Source organism: Amblyomma maculatum, chromosome 8 (genome assembly GCF_055883805.1).
Source record: "Amblyomma maculatum isolate TAMU_Amacu chromosome 8, ASM5588380v1, whole genome shotgun sequence".
Classification (NCBI taxonomy): Eukaryota; Metazoa; Arthropoda; class Arachnida; order Ixodida; family Ixodidae; genus Amblyomma; species Amblyomma maculatum.
Genome location: NC_139351.1, coordinates 90,605,537 through 90,619,060, shown reverse-complemented (window position 1 = coordinate 90,619,060; position 13,524 = coordinate 90,605,537). Strand labels below are relative to the sequence as shown.

The 13,524-nt window shown below is 47.0% G+C and overlaps 1 protein-coding gene and 1 pseudogene across 2 annotated transcripts in view; one reads left to right on the top strand and one right to left on the bottom strand.

The window, feature by feature from the left end:
- LOC146181784 (uncharacterized) overlaps positions 1-9,955 on the top strand; it is a 397,304-nt gene extending 387,349 nt beyond the window's left edge. For both annotated transcript variants that reach the window (XM_084576789.1, XM_084576790.1), the window contains one exon: positions 8,469-9,955. In XM_084576789.1, coding sequence (XP_084432915.1) covers positions 8,469-8,639 — 171 coding nt within the window. In that variant the 3' untranslated portion in view covers positions 8,640-9,955. The remainder of the gene's footprint in view (positions 1-8,468) is intronic.
- On the bottom strand, positions 277-1,698 carry LOC146181785 (uncharacterized; annotated as a pseudogene).
- Positions 9,956-13,524: the final 3,569 nt, after the last annotated feature.

Below are 13,524 nucleotides of genomic sequence, written 5' to 3'. Positions count from 1 at the left end.
AAGAAGTTTGCGGGGGTCAAGTGGATGCAGCTAGCACAGAACCGGGTTAAGTGGTGAAATATGGGAGAGGCGTTCGCCCTGCAGTGGGTAGAGTCAGGCTGATGATCAAGATGATGACGCAAATCCTGACTGCGCCGGATGGCTTCAAAACCAGCACAATTGGCGCATACCATTCTGTCGGATCCTCGACCTTTCTAATCAAGCCTTCCCGCTCAAGCTTTTCAAGTTCCTCCTTAACCGCTTGCTTCATCGGGGTGGGAATCCTGCGCGGGGTTGGCACTGCGCAGGGGGATTGAATTTTCTACCAAACGTATCGTGTGCTCTCCTGCTAAAGATCATCAGATTCCTTGAAACAGCCCTGGGTACCGTTTCACGACCTCGTCGGACGTTTCTAGTTCGTCTAAAAATCGAACTGCACCAAGGGTATTGATTGCAGGCAGCCCTAGTAAAGGCATGTGCAAGTTTTTTACAACGTATACTGTCTACTCGCAGCGATTGTCCTTCCATGCGATTTCAGCTTCAAACTTTCCGCACGTGTCAATGCTTGCGTCACTTCGTCCCCTTAAATTTCCTGCTTTCTCAAGATAGCTCGGCATTCCTGGGAAATTCTCCCTCATGACCGTGACTTCTGTTCCAGTATAGATTTTTATTTTTACTCCATGGCCGTTTATCTGTACCGTCACGAAGTGCGCAGATGACTTGTTTTGTCGCGGCGTAACTGTGCCCAGGAATTGGCGCTCATTATCAGGTGCCGTTACCCCGTCCAGTTTTATTTCTCGGTGCTTAATGCGACAAGTCTTTTCGAAATGCCCTAACTTCTGGCAGTAAAAGTATTTTTGCTGCTTCGCTGGTCAACTAGTTCGCGGGTACATCGAACCTGCGTGCATCGAACTTTTTTTCAGAAGCGGGCTTCTTGCGACGCGCAAGGGTAGGATTCCATTCTCTCTTCTGTTCTGTTTTCTTGCTCTTTACTATTGCGACGTATGTTTCAGCACTCGTACCTTCCCGCGGTTTCAAGTCTGCTTGCTGCTGCTTTATTGTTTCACTTGTTCGGGCCCTTGTTAGTGCGATGGCCAATGTTAGCTTAGGGTCCATCTGAAGCTCTTCCGACAGCGCTTCGTCCAGAAGGCCAACCACAAAGCGATACCTTATTAAATGGTCCTTCATGTTGTCGAAGTCACATCTCTCTGCTAACTTGTGGAGGTCGGTTGCAAATTCGTCTGCAGTTTCCCCTGGCTGTTGACGACGTCTGTTAAAACGAGCGCTCTCGTACACTGTTCTTCGTGTCAATGAAATAGGCTTCAAACTTTGCCTTTACGACCTTGAAAGTCTTCAGGTCTTCGTCTTTTACCGCTAACGAGCGAAGAATCTCTCTTGCCTTCCGGCCCATTGTGTAAAGAAGGGTTCTTACTTGAATTTCTTCCGTTTTCTCGCTGAGACCGGATGCGAAGCTGTGGTCTTCGAATTCCTCGATCCAAGAGGGCCAGTCTGCGGCGTTGTGGAAATCAAATGGCTGCGGAGGCTTTATCCCAGCCCTTGTGATACGATTCCAGTTGCTGTCGTGAATTCTGTGAAGACTTGCACCACTTGCAAGCTCCTGCTCCCCTGTGTCGGACTGCATACGCCCCTGACGGTTTATTCCGGGAGCGGCCCCCTCGATTTCTGACACCATGTCAGACACGCATCGTAAAGGCGGTGGTAAAGGGAATGCCCCGTTTTATTCCGATGATGTGCAATATATACAGAAGCGCTAGTCACGTGACTTTTGTGATGAGTGCTGGATGTCTGAGCCAAAGAAGTGGGCTCGTTTTTTATCTGCAGGCTGACGTCACAATAACCAGTGCCTTGTACGCACTAGTCCGCCGTGCTCAGATCTTTACAGCTTTCGCATCTGGCATACACTACGCGGAGGTTAGCTGTACAATTCGCGATTCTGAGTGTGCGCCCAATTGCCACTCTGTCCCTTTTCGCTTTCGTTGGCGAGTGAATATTTTTGTTTTCTTCATTTTACCGATCGCTGCAAATATTACGTGGCATCCGGTTCCGTCTCCATCACTATCGCCCAGCCTGCTGAAGCAAAGTTAGGGGACTTTTGAGTATCGCCAATAATTGGCGCAATAGCATTGCCACATGGACATTATGGGCTTTTGCTAAGTACAGGTCTTAATTCTTAGTGCTAAGTAGTACGGCCAAGTATATGTGCTATTGGTAGTAGTGCAAAGTAGTCGAGAGCCAGATCTTAGCAGCGCTTATTTTAGCTCCAATTCAGTATTCTAATTTTAACTAAGCGTTAAGACCGTTACCAAAAAAAGAAACAGCGCTTTGATTTCCGCGCGACCACTTCTTTTTTCCCACGATAGTGCTTTGGAGGAACTTCGCTAAGGTGGTTCAATGACGTCATGATATGTGACGTCATAACTGTGTTTGCCAGTCAGGTAATTTTTCTGTGACCCCATTGTTTGCTCGAAACGTGCTCTCTAATGCTGTCACGTTAATGTGAGGCTGTTATTTCAATATCGACAAAAGGTCCGTAAGCACTGTTCTCTCGGCTTTGATCTTTTTCCTCGAGGGAAGATGTATCTAGGAATGACGTCACATTTTATCAGCTTACCAGGATAAGCACATTGCGTTGTTCGCCTGTAATACTGGCAATGCTGTGCGCATGACTTCTCAATTCCTGGCATGCTAGTGTCAGTAACCACGCGTAAAGTCAGTAAGCTCGGTATTTGGGAGTAATGTAAATAGCGCGGAAGTTTAACCCCAGAAAGTACTCGGGTAATAAGAGCTGAGATCGATGTGCACACATTGCTGTACTATGCAAATTTAAAAATAAAAACATTTTCTACAGCCCGCACTTGTGCATAGTGCATACTCCTCTCAGCACAAAATTTTGATACTTCCGCATGTATAGTCTACGTAATGCCTCAATTCACTATTGCAATCAATTATATATAATATATAACAAAAATTTGAAGTGGTAAGATCTATGCGTTTTCGATATTGCAAAACAATAACTACCGGTCATAGGTATTGTGGTATTCATTCATGCATACAACATGCAATCCTTATACCAATTAATCCTACTGGCCATTTCCAACAAGCTATGAGCTAAAGTACTAATAGCATTGAAGAAAGCTTAAACTTCAGTCAACCAAAAAGCAGGCTGGTTCTTGAAGGGTAGTCGATGATAGACGATATTCTCATAGTCATATCACGTTATAAAGCGGTTCGTTTAACGTAACCAATCCGTTTACTAGGGGAATATGAAATATTCACTGATTTTGATTTAAAAACTAGTGAATGATACGTCGATGCGCTCTGCAGATGTCTGTTGTACAGCAAGACGGAAATCATGTATGTGTGGCACTCCTCAATAGGAGACAGTTAGTACGAGAACATTATATACTTTTCAATTTTTGATTGTAGGGTAGTGGATTTATGTAGCAAGAGTGATAATCGTTAGCATAAAAGACAAAACCTATTTCAAGAATTTCTCAGTCGGCATTGTGGCTCTATATATTAACTCAAATACCTCTTTTTTTTCATACCTCGGTTAACTGGTTTTACCGCGCTGTACGTTGATGAATCGTGGTTTCTTGAATTTCTGTACCACAGGCAGGGCGGAGTTTATGTATTTTTATATATAGAAGCTATCGTATAATTGGCCATGCTGACACCCACATGCGACGCGATATTAAAAATGATAAAAACTTAGTCGGAATATAGCTTTCATACATTAAAAATGTGATCCAGGGGATTTGAAACTAGGTTGTGGAAAATGTGTAGAAAAGGTGTACGCGAAGGTACTCGAAAATGTCTTCAACGTCGCTACACAGTCCATGCAGCTCTCCCACAAAAAGAAAGCTATAAAACGTAAGGAGGTGTGATCTTCACAGTAGTATCCACCGCCTGTTTATAAAACGCTGTTGAAATAACTAGCTTTTCGAGCGTACATAATGATTGATTGTAAATACTTTAATGATCTCTGATTTGCAAACATTGCCTTGCCAGGTGTCTAAGGCGACTAATTCCAAATTGGGATAAAGAGCCTGGACAGGCATTGCGCAGGCATTGGACAGGCAAGGACAGGCATTGGATAGGCATGAGGGTAGTAAAGAGGGTAAGAAAGAAATCTGAAGGAGCCGTGAATAGCCTCAGAAGGACGCTACAGTTCACGGCAAGAAGCAGAGTATTAGAGGTTATCAATAATTACATCTGGTTAAGGTTAGTAGTAGCAACTGCCCCAGACTAAGGGAGTGAAATAATTATGAGCCTCAGAAGGGGGTTAACGTGCATCTCCGTTCTCTCAGACCATGAACAGCAGCTTGCTAGTACCCTTAAAGACGGAAGTACAGCTTTGCTCCGTTGATATAAACGATCAGAATTATGGACACTTTTTGTGGCAACCAGGCATTTGCAGTGTACTTAAGCCTCGTTAATACGAAAACTCGCAGTGCGGACAAAAGATAGGGCAGAAAAGCACAGAGAACATTGAAGTCCGTGAGTTTTTGTCACGCTACTATGGCCAACGACGGAAACAATGAACCAGATGTGTCCTTTCCTGCGTTCTGAGTGCACTGGTCCAGCTAAGGAGAGAGAGAGAGAGTGTGTGTGTGTTTGTAGTAAAGGCTAACTAGAATGCTTCTCCTCCCCACCGCTGGTTCTATCCAAAAAAAGTGTGACAGTTCGAGTGACCCAGTAATGACCTTTCTAAGGCGACAACCTTACCTAACTATGAGTGACGTCCACACAATATGACCGCAGGAAGTAGCAGCAAAGAGATACAAATGCGATTTCGTATTAAACCGTGGCGCATCCGCTCTTTATTCTGCGTTCAGGATGACGTCATACCATATCGCTTCCCATTTAGCATCCCTCTGATAGTCAAGTTAGAGGCTAGTTTACGACGGGGATTCGAACCATCGACGTATGTACCGCCACTTGTATGCGATTACTTCTAGGTGTCCACCGAAACGTGAGACAGATACAGAGCCTTTCCTTTCACCAAAATCGAAATTACTCCGGAGCCCTCCACTACCGGCACCTCTTTCTCTCTTTCCGCTTTCACTCCTACCTTCTTCTCTTCCCTTACGGCGCGGTTCAGGTGTCCACCGAAGCAAGTGTTACAGATACTGCACCTTTCCTTTCCTGCGAACCAGTTAATATTGCTATTGTTAACCACATTAATTACTTTTCTAATTTTGTGGCAGTCTGTGTTAATTCGCCAAGAAAAACCATGTCAGACCACACAGCAAACAGTGCCTTCACAATCGTTATACGTGGAGCTAAACCCCGGCTAAATATTTCCTTTTTTTTTCTGATTTATTGCATTGTATGAAAACATACACAGATATTCTGGTCAACCACGTACTTCCAACAGAACGTTGTTTATGAACACGATATTTTCACACAGCGCAGGAGGAGGAGGAGGATAAACATTTATTTGACGAGGAAGAAGTCGGGCAGCAGGGGCTACCGCTCTAGTTGGCCAGGAGTCCTTGGGCTCTGGCGGGTTGCACGCTCGATGGCCCGGAGTTGGAATTGCGGGTCAGAGCTGAGCATAGCGGCCTCCCACTGCTCGCATGTGGAGAGCTGCAGATCCCGCGGAGGGCTATCTCGTGGCCCACAGTATGCGGTCTAGGTTGGCCCTCTGTTGGCATAATTTACAATATGGAGTGTATAATGCAGGATATGCATGGGCGTAGGTGACAGGATTTGGGAAGGAATGTGTCTGTAATTTTCGCCAGGTGACCTCCTGCGCCTTCGAGAGCGATTTGTGTCCCGGAGGGTATAAGCTACGTGTTTGTCGAAAGTATTGGGTAATTTCTTGATATGAAGTTATACGGTCTCTCGCCGACCTCATGAGGGGTTGTCCCACTGCCCGGCTGACGAGTCCTCGGGCGAAATTGTGGGCAGCCTCATTTCCCGGAAGGCAGAAATGTGCTGGTGTCCAGATCAGCTGAATGGGACGGTTTGTCGTCTGAGAGGCAAGCAGCAATTTTAGTGATAGAGGGGATATTCTGCCTTTGCTGTAGTTCCTTATTGCGGTTTTCGAGTCGCTAATAATATGTAGGGCTGAGGTCGAGCTTACCGCAAGGGCGATTGCCGCTTCCTCCGCTTCCTCCGGGTCATTTGTAACGACCGAGCCGGCCGTGAGCAGTTGACCTTGGAAATTTACAGCCACAATCGTGAAGGCACTGCGGTCCGCATGTTCGGCTGCATCGACATAGACAGTGTCTTGTTTGGAGTGGTATTGCTTGTGTAGGTTTTTGGCTCTCTGTACTCGCCTGTGTGAATGAAATTCAGGACACAGCGCAAGACTGCACTATGATTGTCAATATACCTGAAGGTCATCTCTTTAGTTTTTTCCCCATTTATGATTAACACTCACCTGAATGTTTTTATATGACAATTTCAACTACTGATTCCGAATGCAGGACAAACTTGACCACGCTTTTGAAGGTTAGACTATTCATGTCAATGTGTTCTTAATAGTCAAGTTGAAAGTTGGGCGAGATGAATCTTGTTCATATTGAAGGTAGCGTAAAAAATGAGGACCAAGAAGTAGGACACAACATGAGCGCTCGTGCTGTGTCCTTCTACTGCTTGGTCTTCGTTTTTTGTGCCACCTTTAATATGTTCTTAACAGTCTGTTGGAATATTCCGCAGTTGCTTCATAATAAACGTCCTGTCCCTGAGAGCTGAACATCGCATACCTGGTAATGCGCCGTTCTGTGAGTGGTACTGCTTGAGTGGCTCTGAAAATAGCTCTTTGTGCAGCTAATGCCAAATTGAAGGTCACGCAGGGATCAGTATGCACTTGCAGATCGTCACATGCGAAAATTCGTAGTAGGAGAAATATCTCCCCGCCATGTCTCCGGCTCTGTTGGGAACGTTCAAGGAAAATGCACTGCATTTTTTTTTTTTAAGATAATGTCGAGCAGGCTAATACATCTAGGTTCCAGAAACATTTTTTTTTTAATTTCGACTCCGCTGCACATGCATGGCTGCGCACATGAGCGGGCTTTATTGACTAAGTGTTACTTCTGAATATATTTTTTTCTTTACAACTCGTTGCTGTAGATTACCCCCGTAGGGGAAGGTTTTGCTCTGGAACTTAAGGGACCATTTTAACGATTCACGGCGGTAGACAGTAGCTTTACAGCCTTTGTCAAAAGTTTAGAGCCCAATGGGGTCTACTTCTGAGCCATACTATGTGGCTCAGAAGAAGGCTTGTAATGCATTCCCAGGTTTTCAAACTTGCTGAAGGCATGATTTTTCGTCCCACCCTCTGCAAAGGCTAGGACTGCCACGATTGTGAAGAATGTCATAGTATACGGCTCTCTCCTCTGGGCTCTGAACGTTTGACAAAATGTTGTAAATATCTTGCCAGTACTCGCCTATGGGATGGAAACTTGGAGTATAGTGAGGAGACCTGAAATTAATTGAGGACAGCAAAACAAATTATGAGAAGGAGATTCAGGGGTGTAAGGTTGACTAAAGAACAGAGTGGGTCAGAGAACAAACGTGAGCTAATAATAATAATTGTGTCACAGGAAGTAAAAGGCGCAGTATCTGTTCAACTTGTTCCTGTGGACACCTGCATCGCACCGTAAGGGAAGGGAAGCAGTGGGAGGGAAAGTGGGAAGAGAGAAAGAGGAGCCGTAGTGGAGGGCTACGGAGTAATTTCGACCACCTTGGATCTTTAACGAGCTCTGCCCTGATGGGGCTGGTGCAGGTGGGTCACCGCTGCTTGCGGCGGGGGCTGGCCTGGCACCGAATTTTTATCTGTTATAGGCCGTCATTGCACACGCCACCGCTGGTGGTGGACGACGGCTGTTGTTGCGGCGCGCGCCTTCCTTTCCCTCTGCTTTTCTTTCTTCTCTATGTTCTATTCTATCTGCACGAGGCAGCGGAGGTGGCTCAGCTACAGAGCCAGCAGCAGGCCCGTGCATTTTCTTTTCCTTCTTCCTACAGCCACAACAACAACAACACCACTGACATCGCACAGCACACCAAAGCCTCTCCGTTTTGCCTCCATCGAAACGCAGCCGCCGACGGTCGGGACCGAACCTGGGCACTCCAGCACAGTAGTCAGGCATCTTAACCACTGCACTACCGCGGCGGGTTTCGAGTTAATCACGTCCTAACTGAAATCGATGAAATGACGTAGAAAAGACATGTTATGAGATAAGATAACGGATTGTCCGTTAAGCTAACGGAGTGGCTTTCTAGGAAAGCTAGCTCAGTGATTGGCATCAAGAGATTTGGTGGGCTGATGAGGTCAGGAATGAAAGGGATCCCGGCTGGCGCAAGACAGGTCTCATCGGAGCTGAGCAGGAAACGCTTTTTTCCTCCAAGTGTGTAACCTGGGTAATGTCGATCACTGTGGTTGTTATCATGATGGTAATGACTGCTATGGTTATAATGGCGACATGCCAGCTAACGACACTGTGCCCTCTTCGCAGGAGTACCGCGACATCTCGGCCATGTGCACAGCGGCCCAAATGGAGATTCTCGAGCTTGAGCTGCGAGCCCGTGCCATCCGCTCCCTCATGTCAGCCAAGGCAAGGGGCGTCGCTCCCAAGACTTCAGACGACCCGCCATTGGATGGCGACAGTCACCATGTCAGCCTGTGAAAAAGACACGCAGCTCTTGCGTGGCGCCCTGGGGTTAGAGCAGGCTTCCTTCTATACGTCTCAGCTTAAGCGGGGAAGCACTGCTACCCGCAGCTTGACAAACGCTGTAGCAGTGCTTCACCGTGTCCCTAGTAGGGCCTCCGGGGTCGTGCCAGTTCAATGACTGTCATTTCATCAGGGTGAGGATTGTTGTCAGTGACCTGATTTACTCGCAGTATTGGTCGATTGCTCTAGCGGCTCGATTTCAATTATGTCCAGATAAGCCGGTTTCGACAAATCGCACCCTCTCCCACGACCCTCTTTCTTCTATTGGCTAGCCATCCTGATTTCTTATTATCATGTGCAGTGACAGAGGGAAAAAACCCTGTGTCTAGCGATAAACAGCAGAAAAGACTGAACAACATATTTGGAGGTGGTTTTCGGAGGATCATGCGCGACACTAGCTCTTGCTGTGGCGTAAGCCACCGCCAACGTTTATGGTCACCGCATTTGAAGCCGTGATTCTGAGTCTTCAGCGCTACCCGGCAAATATTGGCAGTCGCGCGAACCGTGTTATGATAATAATTTGTTCATTTCTTTTAAGCGAGAGCTTCGCTACGCCAGGTTGCCAAGCCTTCAGCATCGGAGCAAATTTGACCTTGAAAAATAAAAAAACTCTAGAGGGCCATTAAGTGCGATGAGGCGAAAGCCATTATAGTGCGGTGGATTGTAGCCCTCCACTACAGCACCTCTATCTCTTTCTCTTCTTTCACTGCCATCTTCCTCTCTTCCTTTACGGCATAGTACATGAGACGCCCGGAGTACCCGGGTTCGAACCCGACCTCGGCGGCTGCGTTTCGATGGAGGCGAAACGAAGAGGCGTCCGTGTGCTGTGCGATGTCAGCGCACGGTAAAGATCCCCAGGTGGTCGAAATTACTCTGTAGCCCTCCACTACGGCTCCTCTTTCTCTCTTTCCACTTTCACTCCTACCTTCCTCCCTTCCCTTACGGCGCGGTTGAGGTGTTCACAGAAACAAAGTGAGACATTTACCGCGCTTTTCCCTTCATATAATATCAATCAAATCCGCGGAGAATTGTGAAAGATACTGAGCCTTTTCTATCCTGTAAATTTGGGTCCCAGCACAGACGGTCGCACTCAGCAACGAGGAGGCCCATGATTTAGACCGAGTTAAATCATCAAAAAATATAGATTAGGAAGACGTCTGATGCCGCCACCGGATCCTAGCTTAAATAATAAAGAGGCCATAGCCGGAAATTTCCCAAACTCTGTCTGGTTGTTTCACACTCAGATAGATGAGAAGAAAAAATGATATTGTAACAGCACGGAAGAAGATGAAGTTTAGAAGACAGGTGAAGGAGAAAGACGTTGAAAAAGGACTCCCGTGCCGGACGCGCTGCCGTTGACCAGCTGAGCTCCCTACGCTATCGTCTTGTAGTTCAGCGCTCCGACGTCTTACCCCTTCGTAACAAATTGGTGGAGGTGCTGGGTACGACTACCCTCAAGACGCATCCACAATCGCTGGAGCTTCGTCGGAGCGCTGAACTACAAGACGATAGCGTAGGGAGCTCAGCTGGTCAACGGCAGCGCGTCCGGCACGAGAGTCCTTTTTCAACGTCTTTCTCCTTCACCTGTCTTCTAAACTTCATCTTCTTCCGTGCTGTTACATTTTCCCCCTTTGCAGACGAAGCCCCCCGGGCGAGGTAGTTATTCGTTTCCACGAGAGTGACACGGCTTCATCCGGGCGACATGGGCAACTTCAGTTCTGACTGAACGACGACCACTTGCTGTCATACGTGCTATTTGGTAGTTCACTTCACTGACGCGTTCAAGCACAACGTAAGGGCCAGCGTAATGCGCCAACATTTTCTGCGCTAAACCACGCTTTCGGAGAGGTCGCCAAAGCCACACTAAATCTCCAGGGGCGTAAGACACATGGTTATGCCGGCTGTCGTATCGATCTTTTGAACGCTCTTGAGAAGCGAGAATATAAATATAAATATTGAGAATATAAAGCATGCGAAGCGAGGGGGACCCTCGACCATACACTTTCGGAATGCCCTAAGTCTCCAGGCGCTAGGAGGTCCTACTGCGAAGCGGCCATATACTTTGGGAATGCCCTAAGTATGCGGGCGCTAGGGACAACCTTAAAAGTGGAGAAGCCTGGGAGACCCTACAGCGAAGCGAAGTCCCCGCAGACCAGCAAAGAGCCGTCTGCCTGGCGGCTGAGGCCGCTAATAACCAATGTATATTCGCCAGTCCTTAGTCGCGGAGGTTCCAGCCCCTGTTCCTCAGGCCTGCGTGCCAAGAGCGGGGAGTAGGGGGCCTCCTAACTTGGTGGAAAATAAAGTTTTAATCATCATCACATATGCCAGAGGCAAGATCGTCATTTTTCTTACACGACGCCGACAGCACGTAGGCGAACGCCGTGTCAGGATCTTCTGCTGAACAAGGCATTTAACGCGCTATTTAACATTTAACAACTATTGCACCAGCGGCGCTAATGTATTCGGTTTCCCTGTGAATTTTGTTCTTCATATTCGTCGTTCTCATGTTTCCGAGAGCGGCCCACGAACCCTCAGTGAAGTGTGTAGAACGTTCTTAGATTATAGACTATCTAAGAAGGTTGGTATGTATGATATATGTCTATCGCAAGAGCACATGTAATCGATTTAGTTTCTGTGTAGTCAGCACTGACACAATGTAAACATACCTAATTTGTTTTTGCACTGAACCGTACGTTATGTTGTCTTATTTATCCAATGCAGTGTAAAAACGATTAGTGCAGTGTCTACTATTATAACTAGGATAATCTGTGCTCTAGTCGGTGTGACCAGGGAAAGTTTCTTAAAGGTTCTCTCAACTCGCCCCAGAAATGTTGTCTATTGTAATTTGAATCGTCACCAGCTAAATTACTCTCATTACACTCACAAACAGTGTCCAGATGCAGTGGCGCAGTGATTAAGGTACTCGACTTACTTTTCCCAAGGATGCGAGGTGGAATCCAGGTCGGAGCGGCCGCTTTTCGATGGAGGCGGAAAGCAAGGCGCCCGTGTGCTGTGCGATGTTATTACACGTTAAAGAACCCCAGGTGGACGAAATTTCGGGAGCCCTCCACTACGGCGTCTCTCATGGGCAGGATGTCTTTGGGACGTCCAATCCCATAAACCAACCAACCTGATATCACGGCGTGAGCTGCACGCAGTGTTGTGAGCGTCGATCCAAGATGCTGTCCTTTGTCACTACGGCCTGCGGTGTGTTGTGTTTATGCGGAAGCGGTAATCATGTTAAGTGCACCACAGTGGGCGTGCTGGTGGTCTTTTGTATTCGTGTTCTTGTACCTTGGCAGAGAATAAACTTCGTTCAGTGTTTCGGCAACTTTCCTCCCGTCTATTTCTTTCCTAACCACCTCTGCCCGCTGCTAGTAGGCGGCATAGCAATGGTGACAAGTCAAAAATTAGGTCATTGCTAACGTCAATCACAACTACAATGGCCTATGAAGTTCTCCAATTCGACACCGAGAACGGTAAGTCAAATTAGCACCTTATTCGTATCGAAACCTACTTCCAAATGAGCATTATCGAAGATTGCGTGAAGGAACGGGCACATGTCTTTTAAAATATGGGCGCCAGAGTAATCGAACTATTAACGGGGCATTGCTATACAGTCTTGATTACAGTCGTTGCCTTAGTTATTACCATACAGTCATCAGCTACCGCATTATGCGCAAGACTATACGCGATATACGAAACGTTGCTGTAACCAAGCATCCGGGACAGTCGTAAGTATAGGCTACCATTTCATGTAAAGGAACACCTGAAAAAGAGGTATAAAGCTTACCTTAAAAAAAAAAAAAAGAACCGCACGAATATGTCTGCGTGTCCTAGAGGTATGCGTATTTAACTCGGGATTCAAGGGTCCCCGGTCCGGTTCCTATTCACAACGCCGCAGCTACTGCAGATTAAGCGTATAAGAAGTAGTTTGTCTTATGGTCTCCCTCCTGGCTTCACACAACGTGCCGCTGACCTGTCAGCATTGTGTGTGTGCGTGCATGTGTGTGTGTGTGTGTGTGTGTGTGTGTGTGTGCGCGTGTGTGTGCGTGTGTGTGTGTGTGTGTGTGTGTGTGTGTGTGTGTGTGTGTGTGTGTGTGTGTGTGTGTGTGTGTGTGTGTGTGTGTGTGTGTGTGTGTGTGTGTGTGTGTGTGTGTGTGTGTGTGTGTGCGTGCGTGCGTGCGTGCGTGCGTGCGTGCGTGCGTGCGTGTGTGTGTATGTGCATGTGTTTGTGATATACTTTACCCTTTCCTCAACGCCAGCTGGCCAGTCCGAGCGATAGCTGTGAGGCTTCTTTTGGTCAATAAGGAAGAGACTGTGACCATAAAAGTGCAATAATAAAACTACCGTTGCTATGGTTTTCACGTTTTTTGCGCCGAGACTCGCTTGATTTTATTACCGAGCTAATCATGCAGAAATTCTTTTCGGAGGATAGCATTGCCTATTTAAACTTTATGACCGAGAGTCTAAGCCGGTGAAGCACGTATTAGAACGAAGATGCGGTGTGTGTAGCTCCCAGTATCGATGAAATGTGCACTGTCGAATATTTCTATCCGTGCACTGATCTCCTGGTTACCCGCCAGGAAACAATTTTGTAAGAGAACGGTCGCCTCCTAGTCCACCCGGGAGGACTGGGAGGCGACCTTGCTCGGATCCTCTTAAACGCGGGGCTTGAGTGTTTGCTACAGTTTATTTTTCGTTTATCTAATCACTCGCCGCAAAGATCTTCACTATATAGCCTCTTTTACTTCTTCAAGCTTGCCGAAACCGTATGTTCCGGTTTATAAGACGTGGTGTCTGTCTGAATTTTATATCGCTGCGTCTTATGAAGTGGAGT